Consider the following 17059-nt stretch of genomic DNA (forward strand, 5'->3'; position numbering starts at 1 on the left):
ACGTCTGAACAAAGAAGATAAAAGGAGAAAATATAATCAGAAGGTGGAAGGGACATTTTGTTTTGTGTGTGTGTGTGTGTCTGTGTGCAAAATTCAGCATAGCTGTCCATGGCTGCTGTTAAGATGTAGCCAGAAGTGCACATAAACGCAAGGACTTTTAGAAGTCCTGGATGAGTGTGTGTGTGTGTGTAGGCTCATTCGATCCACCACTAAACTAACCGCTCTCACACCGTTCAGCCTAATCCAATAAGGACCAGGAGTGGACGGTGAGCCCCCGGGGAACTTTCTCGGCCAAGGGGACCGGTGCTGTGAGACCAGAAGCTATGGAGGTTTTGAGCTGTGGGCAAGCAAACAGACCTGTGTGTGTGTCTGAAGTTTGGAAGCGAAGAGAGGTGTGTGTGTGTGTGGGGGGGGGGGGGGGTTTCAGCTTCTTTGTGAACTGACTCAATCTAATTTCAGTTTTTCCCCTTAAGCCAAACCCCCCCCCCCCACACACACACACACACACACACACACACCACACCGACACACACACAGACCTCATCTGAACCAAACAGAGGGGAAGTTTCGCATGTCCCCAAATGAAAATGGCCTTTTGTTTCATATAATTCAATATCCTGAAGATTAAATGGGGGTGGAAGTGAGCAGGAGCTGCCTGTGAAGGTGGAAGTATCCCTTTCCAGCCCCGCGCACCTCTGCTGGACGCTCCTGCCCGCCCGCAGGAAAGCCTGCTCTGGGTGGCAGACCAGACGGAGCGGACGCTGCTAGTTAGTGCACTGAGTTTTCTCACAGGAAGAGGGGGGAAGAGTTTGGGGCAGACCTTGTCTTGTGTTGTGCTCCACAGCTTTCCTACCTGCACACGCATTGACCCTTATTCACCTTAAATGGGGGGGGGGGGTTAGGGAAAGGTTGGAGGAGAAGCTGTCTGCAGAAACAGCATTGTCCTCCACAGAAGAAAGAGTTCAGGCAAAAATAACCCACTTATTTGCACCACTTTACCTGGTGCAAAATTTTTTTTAGAGACAGACAAAAACGAGAAACCTCCTGCCCGGGTAACTCTGTGTGTGTGTGTGTGTGTGTGTGTGTGTGAAGTTTGGAAAAGTAACGATAGCACATGTTTGGACTATCGCTCTCTCTCTCTCTCCGTAGTAAAGTCATGTTTTGCCATCTGGTGGCTCCTATCAGAGCTCCCAGAATCCCCTGCTGCTTTGAACTGGAGCAGCCATCAAACTTCATTCCTGTATGGCCTTAAAATGTAAAGATGCTGTCTGTTAGCGCAGGGATGAAATACATTAGCCCATCATTATTAGATTATACAGACACGTGTGTGTGGGTGTGTGTGTGTGTGTGTGTGTGTGTGAGAGAGAGTGTGTACTTCAGATGTCAGTATGTCTGTCTTGTTTGTTTATGCTGGAATACACTTAATAGGGTGATTTGGTAAGTGAGGCTTCATCAACATCTGTGTGTGTGTTGAAAGGGGGGGGGGGCTGTGACCGTGACTGAAACTAATACATGCCCACTGTCAAGGTGTGAACAGCATTCATGTCATGCAAATAGCACACTTAATAGCCTTTGTTTTCCTTTTCCTGCTGCTGATTAACTTAGTGTTACATACCCCCCCCCCCCCACTCTCTCTCTCCCTCTCACTCACTCACACACACACACACAAACACACACACAGCCCACTCCACCACTAATGTATATTGTGCCAACAGGCAGGCTTTGAAGTCCTGTTGTGGTGCATCAAAGTCTCAATCAAGTGCCTCAAGTCCACAAAAGAATGACAATGAGACACCTGATTAAAATGACCCTCTGTCAACAACCGTGCCAAAGTCTTTAGGGCTTTTGTATGCATGAGTTGTGTGTGTTTTTTTGTTTTGTAAAGTAGGTTTGCACGAACTGAAAAAGCACAAACGATTCAGCCAAAGGGGATTATGAAATGGGATGGTGCTCTGGGATAATGCGAGTGCATTATTTCAACAAGGTCATCAACAACAGCCATGTGTTCTGAATTTACTCTGACAATTTGAATATCTCGGAGGTGCTCTTCATACACTAACTATAGCACATACAAATATCTCGCTTTCTTCTCTTCCTGTTTCTATGCCTCTGTTTCTGTCCATCCCTTATTCTTTTTTCGATCACACTTTCTATGCCCCTCTGTCTATCTCTCCCTCCACTTGGTCTCTCTCTTTCTCTCTCTCTCTCTCTCTCTTTCTTTCTTTCTTTCTTTCTTTCTCTCCCTCAAGCACACACACACTCTGTCTTTTTCTCTCACTCTTTTTATGCACCTCTGTCTATCTCTCCCTCCACTTGCTCTTTCTCTCTCTCTCTCTCTCTCTCTCTCTCTCTCTCTCTCTCTCTCTCTCTCTCTCTCTCTCTCCCTCCCCTCTGCCTTGCTCTCCCTCAGCCCTTTTTAACTTAAGGCGATAGGTTTCTGGACGTCAGGAATGCAGCCGGTGGAGTTTTCAGATTTATGACGGGGAGGTGTGACGACTGGCTGCAGATGTAACAGTTTAGTGCAAACAGCAGCCCCAGTTCCAGCTCCGCTCTGCTCCGGAGGCAACGCCACTCTTTATTACTTTAATTCCACTGACCACATACTTCGCTAAAAGCTCTCTCTTCTGTCAGAGGGAGAAGAGAGCGAGGGAAGGAGAGGGAGTGCTAGAAAGAAAAGGGCTATTGGGAAGGGTTCTTCAGCAGGGTCATGGCGCATGCCGGCCGGTGTTTGTGTGTGTGTGTGTAGAAGAGAAGATCCCTGTGTTTCTGTGGGATTCCAGGGTGTGTGGAGGACCAGTTTAGCTGGCCAGTGGACACAGTCCCCACAACTCCACTTCACTCCACCTCACTCTGATCTTGCTCTCTCTCTCTCTGTCTGTCTCTCTCTCTGTCTGTCTTTCTCTCTGTCTGTCTGTCTCGCTCTCTCTCTCAAAACAATTCTCTCTCTCCCTTTCTGTCTGTCTTACTTACTGTCTCCTGCTCACTCACTCTTACTTGTGCACCCACACACACACACACACACACACACACACACACACACACACACACACACTCCCTCCCACCCTTTCTCTCCCCTTTCTTTCAACCACTCTCTCCCCTCTCTCTGCCTCTCTCTCTCCTCGTTCTTTCTCTCTCAGTGTCAGGTTACGATGCCCTGGGTTTGTCTAGAGTCTCGTAGTTCTCTCTCTCTCTCTCTCGTTCCCTCCCTCCCTCCTGTCCTTGTCCCTGCCTCCTTGCGGGGAGAAGAGCCACCAGTGGCTCCCCCCGTCCCCCCGTGTGATTGGTCTGGGGAGGGAGTGAGTTGCTCTTGCCCCTGCAGCCCCTGCTGCGCCGCGCTCACAGCTCGGGGGACGTGTTTCAACAGATGGTCGCGGGGCCGAGCGGGTGTCATCGCCAGTGGAGAAAAGGATTTAGAGGAGGAAGGTTGTCTTCAAGGAGCAGAGCTGCTCCTTCCCCCCTACTCTCTCTTTTCTCTTGCTCTCTCTCACACACTCTACTCTCTCTCTCTCTCTCTCTCCTCTTGCTGAAAAGCTCTACCTATATGAGAAGAGGAGCGCAGAGGAGAGAAGCAAGCAGCGAGGAATCTTCTCTCGTTCCCACACAACACTTCACCCGCGGTGACCAGGTATGGTACATTTTCTTTTCTTTTCCCCCCTGCTTCTTTGATCTGTTTTTCTCCATTTTCAACTCTTTTTGCTCCAAGCTTGTTTCTTTTCACTCTTTTTCTCTACTAGTAGAAATCTGTGTTTCAGGTCAGATTTTTACTCAACAGTTTCATTTAATTCATTTAGAGCACTGACTCATATTAGAAGTTTTATGCTGCAATCATCAAATTTTTTAGTCACCATTTTTGTTTTTAGATGAAAGCTGTTGAAAATTCATATAACTAAATTAAGTTTTCATCCACTTTTTTTAAGTTAATTGAACTAATTGAACAGCTCATCAAATTTCACACAGAAGTGCTTCTGTTCATTGAAAATGGTTCTGTGTGTCATTTGCAATGTAAAATGTTGAAGGTGTAACGTGGAGCACTTCTTAATTACATTCCCATTCTCATTCACTGATCACAGAGAACCTTTAGCACCTCATCTGAATCTGCCATTCTCGTGTTGATTAGTTCAGAGATGCATGGGCAAAATGTTTGGGCAATTAAGCTGGTTTTCCCAAACATGTTCTCCGATCTGGAAAGTAGATGCCGGCATAAATCACTGCACTGAGCCGCTTTGCCTGTTTGGCAAAGGCTGTCTATACACAAAATGAATGTGCTGTTTAAGAAAAAAAAGAAACTACTTCCAGTTAAGCAGTCAAAGTCTGCATACTTCTCGCAAGGGAAAGGCGAGAGAGTTTAAGGCTGACTCTCAACTCTTTCTCAATGCCGGGGCAAGTGAGAAAGGCGCGACCTGCCAACAGAGAGGGGGGAACTTGATGTATATTATTTATGTATCACCTGGGGATATGTGTGCGTGTCTGTGTGTGTGTTTGCCACAAGGTGTTTGCAAAGGAGATTGAGTGCCCACAGGGGCAAAGAAACAAGGCTGTGCCAGGGTTGCCCGTAAGGCTGGTGCACAGCTCCAGTGATATTTACACATATTAATCAAGCTGTGTCCACACTATCCGCTTGTGTTGAAACGTTTCTCACAGCCGCAAATGTACTGTGATGAGTGCTACGTACATGCATGTGATGAATGCGCTGCTTATGATAAATTGACTCGTACATGTTTATATGTGTTAGGGAATATGGGACTTTTATTGGGTTGTCATGTAAGCTTTAAAATGTTTAAATCGTTTCAGTCACTAGGCTGAAAGTCCAACTACTGAACTTTAAAATCAGATTTTTTTGGCGGAATAGCACAGATTATGATTTCTATGTGCAAATTGCAGATATGGCAAGACTAATCTGACCTATGAGAGCACTAAATTGTATGACGCTTTCAGTTGAAACTGCAGTTACCTGCAGTGATGATTTCATGGCCAAATGTATGTAGTATGGCTGAGTTTAGGTCCAATGCGCTGTCAGGTCTGTAACTTCAAACTCATGCGTATTTCCCATTCCCGACCTAGTTTTCTTAAATTGCAAGCTTTTTGTTCCTCCTTGTCCCTGTTCTTTCTGAATGGACAGCAATAGGCACAATTAGTTTTGAATGCACAAGACTGGTTTGGGTCTCCCGGCGAGTCCCCTGTTTTAAGAGGAGATGGGGGCACGCTGCTGGAGGAAGGGAGGGGAGAGAGAGAGAACCAAAGGAAATAACTAGCCTGGCAAGTTGTGCCAGCCGCCCTGTGGAGTTAGAAGCTAAACAGTTTTTGCATCTCTGTGTGTAAACAATAGCTTCAGCTGTTGCAAATAATTTCAGAGTCTGGCAGGGGGCAAGCCTGCCAAGACAAATATTGTTCCAGTAGCTGTTTTTACATCACAGCTTTGACTGGAGATTGGATGCTCTGTCAGGGAGAAGGAGAAGAGGGCAGAGGGGTTGAGATGGGGAAAGAGGATTTTAGAGGAGACGGAGATCATGAGAAATGGAGCGAATACATGTGAGTGAGTGAGAATAGAGGAGTGGAGGACTGGAAAGAGAGTAGAGGAGACTGGGAATGTGTGAGATAGATGGAGAGAGAGAGAATGAGAGAGATGGATGGAGAGAGTATGAGAGATAGATGGAGAGAGAGTATATGAGAGAAAGAGAGAGAGAATGTGATGGATGGCAAGAAAGAGAGACAGGGATTGTGAGACGAGGAGAATGGGAGAGAGGGAGAGGGATCGACACACGACACAGAGAGAGCAAGGGATGGAAAAGAGAGAGGGAGAGAGTTCGGAAGAGAGAAAGAGATGCATGGATGAGGAGAAACTGCCTGCGCTGCATCTTGTCATAATAAAGTCAAAGAATTATTCACACGAGAGGAAAACACAGTGTGAATGGCTGCCGGTAGTGTGTGTGTGTGTGTGTGTGTGTGTGTGTGTGTGTGTGTGTGTGTGTGTGTGTGTGTGTGAGAGGCAGACTGGAGTCCTAGTGTTTTTTAAGTATTGGCTCAGGGGCTCACACGGCAGTGAAAGCCACACATTTCCCCAGTCCGTTTTTCCAAAATGATGACTGACTGGGGACGCATGTATTTTCACTCCTCTGTAAGTGTGTGTCAGACGGCGAATCTAAGAGGCGAGTTTAGTAGCACACACACACACCCAAATGCGTGTGTGTGAGGGAGGGAGAGAGTGAGTGTGTATGAGTGTGCGATGTAGAGAGAGAGAGCGAGAAACTCTGTGTGTGTGCGTGTGTTTGAGAGAGAGGGAGAGAAGGTGGTTTTTAGAAGATCCCTAGCAGTGTGATTTAATATCCTGTATAGATTTTGTGCTTTCCCACCGACTCCTGACATGTGTAAAGTATTTTACCCTCGCCGGCCGCCCTCTGATGTGCGCCCCAAATCAGAAACACACCAGAGAGGCTGTGACGTGATGCCCGCTGCCCACTCTTTACCTCCGGCTGTTTCACCAACTACCCACATCTCCTTTGCCCGCTCCTCTATGAAACACATCACTGTTGGCCACTGCCTTTGAGTGTCTCCGACAGCCAACAAGGTCAAAATCTAAACTCAAACACCTTTACTTTTACCACAAAGTACATCTAAAACGTTTTTTTTTATTTTTTACAAATTGAAGTGACAGTCTTATGGGAAATGAAATTGCAAAAGTGTTTAATTTACCTGGGCACTGGCTGAAAGGGGTCATATGCATCCGTGCTCAGGTTTCTCTCTGGCGAGGAGAGAGAAGTCCTGGGCAAAGAGAAGGGAGAGTGGGGAATACCCCCCTCTGTTGATGAGTCCACAGTTTCTCTTGATGGGGTTGGCGGTGGGTGCTGTCTGGCAATTGTTTAGGTGGAATGCTTTTCAAATGTGAGGAAGAGGGGATGATGGGTAATTCTTCGCAGTGTGATTTGTGGGAGGAAAGAATGTTTGTGCATGTTTGTGAGTGTGTATGTGAGAGTGACTAAGCAACACCACACTGCACTGTGAGCTTGTTTATCACTCTTAATAACAGTGTTCCTGAGAGGAAGTGTGTGTGTACGCAAGATGAAAGACTCGTTTGCCATTATGTCACTGCCATGTCGGGGAGTGGTCGGATGGACGTTCTGTGTGTGTGTGTGTGTGTGTGTGTGTGTGTGTGTGTGCGCGCGTTAGGTGTGTGTGTGTGTGTGTGTGCGTGTGCGTGTGCGTGTGCGTGTGCGTGTGCGTGTGCGTGCGTGTGTTGTGTTCTCATGTTATCAGGGGAATAGAGGGGCCGCGCTCTGCCCAGCGTTTGGCTCCATGGCCCCAGCGACGTGTGAAACCCCTGATTGCTCTTCACAAGCGATGGAACACTCTGTGTGCAAAGAGCCTCCGTCGCCCGTGCTGCTGGGAGGGCTGCAGTCCCCCCGTGCCACCTCCGCCCCGCCCCACGCTGCACTGCGCTCGCGTGCTCACCAGTCGCCCAGTCCCACAGGGGAAACACTCTTGCCACCAACACTTCATTTTTTCCCCTCCCTGTCAAGGCCTGCTTGCCCTCAGCTCTCAACAGCACCCCCATGTGTTTTTCTTTTCAAACTCACTCACTTACTCTGTCTCTCTCCCTCACACACACACACGCACACACCTAACGCACGCACACACACACACACACACACTTACACACCAGTGCATCTGAGGTCACCCCCGGGCAAACCTCAGGCTGGCCTCCCCTGTGAAAAGCACGCTTTCATCCAGCAGCCGCTCTCCCTGCATTCGCCTCCTCAGCAGACTCAGCAGAGACTCAGGAGGAGACGCAGGGCTGAGAGACTGGGATAACTGGGACTGTGTGTGTGTGTGTGTGTGTGTGTGTGTGTTACCAATGGGACGGGTATGAAGTGCAGACCAGAGAGAGGAGATGTGGAGGGAGAGAGAGATGAAGAAAAATACAGTTGGAGTGGAGAGAGAGAGAGAGAGAACAAGATTGGATGGGAGGAGAGGATGGAGAGAGATTGTGTTGAGGAGAAGTTGCAGAGGTGGAGATATAGAGGGAATAGGGGATGTAGAGAGAAAGGGAAAAGAAGGAGAAGAGGAGATGCAGAGAGAGGGAAGGAGGAGAAGAGGAGAAGGGGATGAGTGGAGGACATAAGAGAGGATGGACGGAAAGGAGAGTGAGAGCGAGAAAGACATGGAGAGGAGAAAAGCGTCAGTATGACGAGAGAGAAGTGGAGGTTAGCCCCCCCTTCCCCCTCTCCCTCTCTCTTTCTCCCTCTCTCTCTCCCTCTCTCTCTCATGTGCAGTGGCCTAAGCTGCACCCCAGCAGAGAGCTCAGAGGACAGGGCTTGTTGTGCCCACTGGCTGGAGGTCAGAGGTGCAGGCCACCATTGTGCACTGGTCCCACTCTCTGTCCTCACACACACTCTCTCTCTCTCTCACACACACACACACACACACACACACACACACACACACACACATTCTCAGTACTTTCTCACACACAGACACACACACACACACACACACACACATTCTCCGTACTTTCACACACACACACACACACACACACACACACACACACACACACACACACATTCTCAGTACTTTCTCACACACACACACACACACACACACACACACACACACACACACACACACACACATTCTCAGTACTTTCTCACACACACACACACACACACACACACACACACACACACACACACACATTCTCAGTACTTTCACACACACACACACACACACACACACACACACACACACATTCTCAGTACTTTCACACACACACACACACACACACACACACACACACACACACACACACACACACACACACACTCCAACCCTTTCACCCCCCACCTTTTGCAAAAACCAGGCCGCACTGTCCTTGCCATGTCAACTCTCTTGTACGATAATCCCCTTCCCTGGAGAGCAGCAATCTGTTTTCGATTTGCGCGAGAGAAAGGGAAAGGGGAGCGGCTCTCGGGCCGCCTCACGTACCATTGAGCAGCCGTCAGGACGCATCTGAGCGCCGCGCCAGGAAGAGAGCGCTGCTGCTGGGAGGCCGCCGCTTTCATCCACCGCATCTCCAGAATAGAGATAATGGAGAACAATCTGCAGGGCTGGGTGGAGAGAGTGGGGCTGGGTGGAGAGAGTGGGGGGGGGGGGGGGGGGGGGGTAGGGGAGGGAGGTAGGGGCCTGGGGGGGGGGGGGGGGAAGCACAGCTCAGCTGACAGCTCGACTAATAAAAGACAGCATGCGTCGCTTTCAGCAACCTTAACCCTCCTCACCCCCTCCCACACCAATTCTTTCTATTTTTTCCCCCTTCCCCGACAACTTGCTTTCTCCACTCGCTCACACTTCCACTGTTCTTTTGCCCACTGGCCAACGCATTCAGCTATTCACCATACCACACACACACACACACACACACACACACACACACACACACACACACACACACACACACACACACACACACACACACACACACACACACACACACTCACACACTCACACTCACTCACTCATCAGAGTAGAAGAGGCAGTGTGTTTGGTCCGTTCCTAATGGCTGCTGTTGGTCGCTGGGGCACTGGGCCCTCTCTGCTGACCTGAACAGGGGTGCTCTCCTCTGCAGCCCACCAGGCCGCCGATTGGCCTATTGTTGCCTTGGTAACGTCCTGCCAAGGCCCAATCCGTCGGCACAAAGACCCACTCCGGGCAGAGCTGGCATGCTCTGGGACATCTCCAAGTTCCATCCAGTACAGAACCGGCCCGTCTGGGCCAGATCAGGCCCACATCAGGGCTAGTCTATTGCAGCGTCAACAGCTGTTTCTGTCTCTGCAGGTCAGCCAAAAAGTCTGTCTACATTTAGTGGCGGGCTGGATTTGAAAAAAAAGATTCCTCAAATTGATTGGTGATTGAAATGGATGGAATTGAGCATTTATGTTGATGCCATGCTCGGAAAAGCTTGAACACAGCCATGAACACAGTCCCAGAGTTATGCACTCTTTCTTTAATTGTTTAATTTACTTGCACATTTTGCGTAAACTAAGATTAACACTCTTGCAAGAAATGTCAGGACTTGAAGTTTAATAGGCTCCTTTAATATACCCACACCAGTGCTCTCTAGTTACTGGCCAAAGCAAAATAGCCTGACAAAGCTAAATAAAGTCTGAGAGCCCTCATTGCTGTGCAGGACCAGTGGCCATTTAGCAGGCAGTGCAGTTGGCAGAGTGGGCATGACCTGCGTGCCTCTCTGGCATGGGTTCCATGAGTTATGGGAAGTCTGCATTGCTTTCATTTCGGCAGTAAATGTTTAAGGACACTTGGCTACCAGGGAGGACTGTGTAACAGCACCGTGTGATTTCTGTAAGTGTGTGTGTGTGATCGATCTGTGCCGGAGCTGGAGTTCAGGTGATGGAAAAGTTGCCAAGCGAGTTGGAGTTAATTGAAATTCAAACACTCTCTCTCTCTTTTCTCTCTCTCTTTCTTTCTCTTCTTTATCTTTCTCTCGTTCTCTTCTCTCTCTCTTTCTCTCTCACGCCTGGGTAAGCCACACACATGGCACCCCAGGCAGTGGAAAAAAAGAGAGCATCTCTGAACAAATTACTGGTTGTGTGTGTGAGCATGTGTAATTTATACAGAGAATGAGGGGTAGCAATGTGTGGTGTGTGTGTGTGTGTGCGTGTGTGTCACCAGGAGAGTGTGTTCTGTGTTTTGGGTGTGAGTGAAACAGAACACACAGTTTCCTTTTTTATGTCTGGTATCGTATGTTAGCATGTCACAATGGAAAAGTTTGTTTACGACAGGGTCACGGACAGGCTTTCTTATGCTCTCTCATGCTCTCTCTCTCTCTCATGCTCTCTCTCACTCTCATGCTCTCTCTCTCTCTCTCTCATATCCTCTCTCTCTCTCTCATGCTCTCTCTCTCTCTCTCTCTCTCTCTCTCTCTCTCTCTCTCTCTCTCTGCACTTTCCTGAGAATATGTCCGCACATGCTTGCCATTCTGGGAGTGTAGTGTTTCACGCAGTGGCAGAAATACCCCTGGTTAGGGGCTGCCGGCGCTGCTGACTAAGCCATAAGCTGAGCCGCCATCTAAGGAATTCCACCCAGATCGACTCCCAGGTCAGCTTTTGGCCTTCAAGCCGCAAAGGTCTTAATCAGTTGCTGTCATATTTCAAACCAGAACAGTGTCTTAGCATTATGCAGGGACATAATTAGGTTTATTGAGACAATAGGTCTATTGACATCATATTCAGTCCAGCATTATTCACTGATAAAGTGCCTTAAATAGTGTACATAGTTTTTTAAGGCACTATCCATAGCACATAACCCTCAGTCGCAGTCAGTTATTGTAACAAATTCGAATGCCTGGTCTCAGTATATACACTGCCGCTTAACAGTAACCAGAGTTCAATTAGTTCAGCAGTAATAGTTTAGTGTGTGTGTGTGTGAGTGTGTGTGAGAGAGAGCGCGCACACACAAGCGCGGAGCAGTGTGTGTTGCCGTGATGCGGCACTGGCGCCACAACATGAGGGGCCGGCGGGCTGAATAGAGGACGGGCTGAATAGAGTGGACAGGGGATGGCTTGAATAGCCCACAGCCTGTCTGTTTGCTGTCATTCAGGTCACACGCACCAGTGGCTGTGTCCGGGTCGGGCACGCTGTCGCCTGGGCCCATGGCCGTATTTGCATGAGATCTCGGTCACGCTCTGGTCGTCGCTTTGAATGAGGAGGGCGAGAGTGGAGAGGAGTGGTACAGATGTCCTCAGGAGTTCTGCATAGAGAACCCGACATGTGACTTGAATGGTTTTCCTTTGGTTCTCTCATCGGTACCGTCTTGTAAAAGCAAATTTATAGACCCTGTGCTTCAGTCTGGTACACAGAGATGCGCAATGATTTGGCTAAGTGAAAGTTTCCATTCATTGTTTTATATCGCTTTTATTAATTGTCCCTTATTTCATTGCATTTTCTTTAAGAAGTAGCCAATGCTGGAGCACAGCTGTTCCTGTGTCATCAGCTACCAGAAGAGTTAGTGTTTCTCCCGCCTAGATGGACAGTTTGCAGCAACAAGTGATTTGTCTTGGACTAGTCTCTCAGTCCTCTGAACACAGATGAAACGCTCCTCATGAGTCCCTACTAGGGGTGTGAATCTCATGTAAAAGACGATACGATTCGCATCTAGATACATGGGCACGATTCGATACAAGAAAAGATACATGTTTATAAAAAACGATTCAGTACGATTCGATGCGATTCGATGCAATTCGATTCAGTTCAAGAATGGAAAGCATTCTGAAAGATTTTTTATAATTTGCTCAAGGTGCACATTCATTTTATATTATTAATTATCATGGTCATGGTTGTCAATTAGGCAACAAAATGTGTGAATATGATTATCTAAACTGAAGTTTGTTTCATATACTGTATTGAAATGAAAAAAGAATAGTCTACATTTCAGTCAAACACAGCAGCCAAATACAACATAAAAATACATTTTTATAGACTTTACAGATTTTATAGAGTTATATCTGATTGTTTTCATGGAGCTGTAGCCTTGTTGAGGTAAGACAATACCGAAATAAAATAAAACAGTGCTTAAGACACTCTTGGCCTTTTCTCATATAGGCCTAGCCTACCCTACAAGAATAAAATAGGCCTACAAATCAATGAACTCTCTGGGCTTATTTTGTTCCAACAGTAGACCTAATGCAGAAACCTAAAATGCCACAAGTCTTGAGTGAATATGAACAAAATCATTGGCTAATAATTTATGCATCGTTTTAGCAGCAAGGGCCAAATTATTATTTAACATTAAGGAAATCCCTTCATCAAAGGTAAGGCTACTCTACAGACTACCGTTGCTGTTTAGGAATGCTATAAGTGCTTAATTTCGCGCTGGATTTCGAAAAACAAAAGCCGACCGAGTGCAAGTTGTCACATGGTTAAGTTGCAATAGATGTATGGGTAATGAGGTCATTTGACAACTTTGGGCAATGAATGTAACCAAAAACGAACTGCATTACCCACAATTCCGTGCTTGGAACGTAAATGAGAGTCTGAGCGAGCAGAAAAGGTTGTGCACCGATTCATAACAAGTAAATCGATATAACGACCGGTTCATTTCAGTTTTTTTCCGATACAGGGCTTCACGTATCGATGTAGTACGTATCGGTTAATCTTTACACCCCTAGTCCCTACACAAAGCCTATACAAGACTAGTAATAAATGTGCAAACACACACACACACACACACACACACACACACACACACAAACAGACACAGATAAATGTCCTTTTCCTGTTTGCCTTGACATAACATTGAGCTGCTCTTTAGGACAAATCTGTCATCAAGTGGCCCCTGTGGGGCCACACATTAATCATCTCTAGATCTCCACGGGCCATTAAATCTGTGAAACCAGTTTACCAGAGCCCGCTTTCTTCCTGTCAGCCGTGTCAATGAATAGCTCATGTTCAAAGAGGAGAGGGGAGCGAAAAACACTCGAGAGGCATACAAAACAACGTCAGCACACCTCCCGTCCCAGTGTCCAGTCTCTCCTTTCTTTACGAAAGGGAGTCGATTTGCGTATAAAACGAGATTTATGTCCCGACGAGCTCGTGGCCGCGCCACACTTCTTGAATCTCTATGTGGCGAATAAAACTGAAGTGGCTGACACTGGTGAGCTCTCGGTAACAGCTTGGCTTCTCCCGTCGACTCCTCATATGGGAGCGGGATTTGGATCCTGTGGAAAAGACGGCTACGTCTGCACGCCGAACAATTACCTCAGTGGAAACTCATTGAAGCAATTTGAAAGTTTCTTTTTTTTCTGTGGCGCGTTAATAATGTATCTTTGGACGGATCGGGCTTGTGGTTTTTGAGGGAGATGATGATAAAAAGAGAGAGAGCGAGAGAAGAGGAACCCACCCATGTGAATGTGAACGTCTTCGTTTGGCAAGTTGAAATGTGGTTGCACATTTTTAAACAGACGTCCCGGGTTGACAAGGGGGCAAAGCATGACACAAAACAGAATATTGAATCAGAATTCTTATATGTAGGCTTCATATATTCCATTCTGATTTCTGTCTTGGCTCTTGTTTGTATACATTTTATGACCGCTAAACAAAGTGCTCACACAAACATCAGCTTTTTACTTTCAAAAACATTTAGTTTTATGTTTGCCAGAACGTATGTTCAACATGGGTAGTCCACTCCAGCTCTCTTTCATAAAGCATCCGACCCTTTGAACAGTGTGCTTTTAAATCTCAGAGCTGAATGACACACAGCTATTATGGTAATAAGAAAAAATTGTCACAGCTGTAATTAATTGTTCTTTTCATTTTGGCCCATTGTCTCCAACAGACGTCTCGTTAATATTTTACGGAGTCTGTTCATCTGTTTTGTCTCGTATGTTAAGTTGATCAAAGGCCAGGTCTCTGAGTGAGTGTGTGTGTGTGTATGTTTAGGGGAGGGGGGGGGGGGGCATTTTCATATGTTTTGCTTTCTTCCTTCCTCCTTCTCCTCCTCTTTGGATCTGTTTTTGTGCTTCCCTCATTAACTGAGCACAAAAAAGGGAGCAGCTTCCTGGAAATCGCTTTAAAAATCTCAAGAGCATTCGGGCCTCCCAGCAGACCTGGCACTAGCAGGAATGCTGGCACTTCAGCTCAACATTAGCAAGTAAAAACGGGGAACCAGGGAAAGATGTACACCATTGTCCCATTGTTGGGCAATGCCGGTAATTACTATGCGTGATTTTTTTTTCACCATCCTATTTTTTTCTTCATCCTAATTCCTAACAGTTTAATTTAACTAGCAACCTGAATTACACTTGCATTGAGGATGTAGGGCTATATAATGATACATTGTAGGAATCTCCCCCAGGCAGGAAGCTTGAGAAGAGGCTAACATCCCTTGCCAGTGGTGACCTGTAGGTGCATTACAAGGACACAACTAATCTCTCCCCACGAATCTCCCCCCAAAGCAATGTGTAAAGTTCAGTTTAGGAGTCGATGACCAGATAGTGGCCCAGTGTTGTACTCCTCACTCTTCAATGACTCGTAGCTTTGCCTGCTCAGCTTTGAGCTACTCCTCTTCCACAGTCCTTATGAAGGGAGCCCTTGCAGGCGGTGTCATTCCCACATGATGTCCTGAGGAGCCAATAGGATGGGCTGAGGGACCAACTCTGTAAACCGCATCCCTCCCAAGAGCCTTTTTCTCCATCAAAAAACACGTCTCCGTTCTCATTACTCTGGGCCTGTGCCTCCTCTGAAGACTTCTGATCGGAGTCTGAGTCTCGTCTGTGGATGGAGCGAAGGCATGTTATGGAAAACTCCAATAAAACTGTCTCAAGGTCACTTATTTTTCCCCCATGCACTTCTGTCACTGCTGGCTGTGTGTGAGAGGGGCGGGTATGATTTATCGAGGACTGTTTTTTGGCCAGGCTGGGAGGTGTGAATGGCGCTGCTTGGCTGGGCAGCTCGTCTGGCCCGATGGCATGATCCGTGCCAGTCATAACCATACGCTTATGAAGTGGCTGCGTTTGGACTCAGCCCGTTTAAAAAGGGCGGTGCCGCCCCAGACGCTGGCTGGCATCAGCAGCACAGTGTGGTTCCTGAGGTGGAATGGAGTCTCGTCAAGGCCAGCTACCTGTTGTGATTTGACTTCCTGGCTTATTTTCTTCAGAGGCGTTGACTCTTAGGCGTACGCGTGCGCACACACACACACGCGCACACACACACACGCACACACACACACACACACACACACACACACACACACTCATACTCATACTCATTCACTCACTCACTTTGTTTTTTAATTATTTAGCTCTTAGCCTTCACAGTCTATCCTTTCACAACCCCATTTGACCTTCTTGGTTGCACAAAAGCTACAGCTATGTGATCAGGGGGTGTCTGATTTAACTTAGTTATTGATTTTTATAAGCAAAACTGACCTCCAAGCTTGAAGGCTGAAGAGGTCAAGGGAACTCAGGCCCAGTCTTTTATTCAGCAAGCACACTGGCATTCCTCAAAGTAGTTTGAGTTGAGTTTTCACCAAACTGAAAATGTCAGGGCCACATCAATTCAAAAAACGAAAGGGTCAATGCTCCAACAGTGATTCATTCATGTTGCATTTCTTTTGTAAATTCTGAAAGATTCTCTTGGATAACCAGTCGCAGAAAACCCAATCTGAATCCCTTGAGGGAGGAAGAGATTGAAAGGTAGCAAAATTCACAGCAAAGCCAACAGCTTAAGGGGAAAAAACAACCCAAGAATGTCCCACACGGAGAGCATTTTCCAAACATGCGGCCTTTGGTTTTCTCAGCCCTGGGACTCGCGAGCTTCGCTCCATTGTTGTGCATTACTCTTGATGAGAACATCAGCTCCCCATCTCCCCTAATGGTACTAGACAGGCCTTGTCAAGTGACACAGTGCACCCACTCTCCCACTTTTCCATTCTGGGACCGGTCTTCCCTACCACATGTACACACACACACACACACACACACACACACACACTAACATACAAACAAAGACTACAGTCCCACCCTCCTCTCCCCGGACCACACTGAAAACCTTACAATTAACTCCAACCTTGTGCCGCCTCACTCACTCCCAAAAGACAGAACACACTCTCCTGGTGACACACACACACACACACACACACACACACACACACACACACACACACACACACACACACACACACACACACACACACACACACACACACACACCCCTACCTCACCATATCATTTGAAAAGAGTCCCAGGCTGCTGGTGGGTTCTTCGGCGGTGTCAGGCGAGGCGTCTTGTGTGGGGTGTGTGGCGTGTGATTAGCAGGCGTCCAACTTCTCACAGAGGGAGGGAGACCGAGAGGGAAGGAGGGAGAGATAGAGGGGTGGTGGAAGGAGAGAAAGAGGTGGTAGGAGGGAGGGGGAGAGAGAGAGAGGTGGTGGAAGGAGAGAGAGAGGGAGGGACAGAGTCAGTCAGCCACCATACGACTGGCATTACAGCCTGCCTGATGGATCCAAACGGCCTGAAGGAGAGAGAACAAAGACTAACCACATCAGTAGGGACTGT

The 17059-nt window shown here is 47.4% G+C and overlaps 2 protein-coding genes across 4 annotated transcripts in view; both read left to right on the forward strand.

Annotated features, from left to right (window-relative positions):
- The window catches only part of cunh8orf34 (chromosome unknown C8orf34 homolog), a 175464-nt gene that overhangs the window by 151318 nt on the left and 7087 nt on the right, over window positions 1–17059 (forward strand). The window contains exon 16 of the mRNA XM_076291170.1: window positions 7252–7448. Coding sequence (XP_076147285.1) covers window positions 7252–7448 — 197 coding nt within the window. The remainder of the gene's footprint in view (window positions 1–7251; window positions 7449–17059) is intronic.
- Window positions 3287–17059, forward strand: part of sulf1 (sulfatase 1) — a 49575-nt gene continuing 35802 nt past the window's right edge. The window contains exon 1 of one of the 3 annotated variants that reach the window (XM_076290916.1): window positions 3287–3625. The gene's annotated coding sequence lies outside the window, so the exon portion shown is untranslated. The remainder of the gene's footprint in view (window positions 3626–17059) is intronic. The other 2 variants (XM_076290914.1, XM_076290915.1) reach the window with 2 other exon arrangements.

Source organism: Alosa pseudoharengus, unplaced genomic scaffold, assembly GCF_046254945.1.
Source record: "Alosa pseudoharengus isolate Yale_2024_CS ecotype anadromous, Long Island Sound unplaced genomic scaffold, YU_APseudo_1.1 YU_APseudo_1.1_scf_18, whole genome shotgun sequence".
NCBI classification, from domain to species: Eukaryota; Metazoa; Chordata; class Actinopteri; order Clupeiformes; family Clupeidae; genus Alosa; species Alosa pseudoharengus.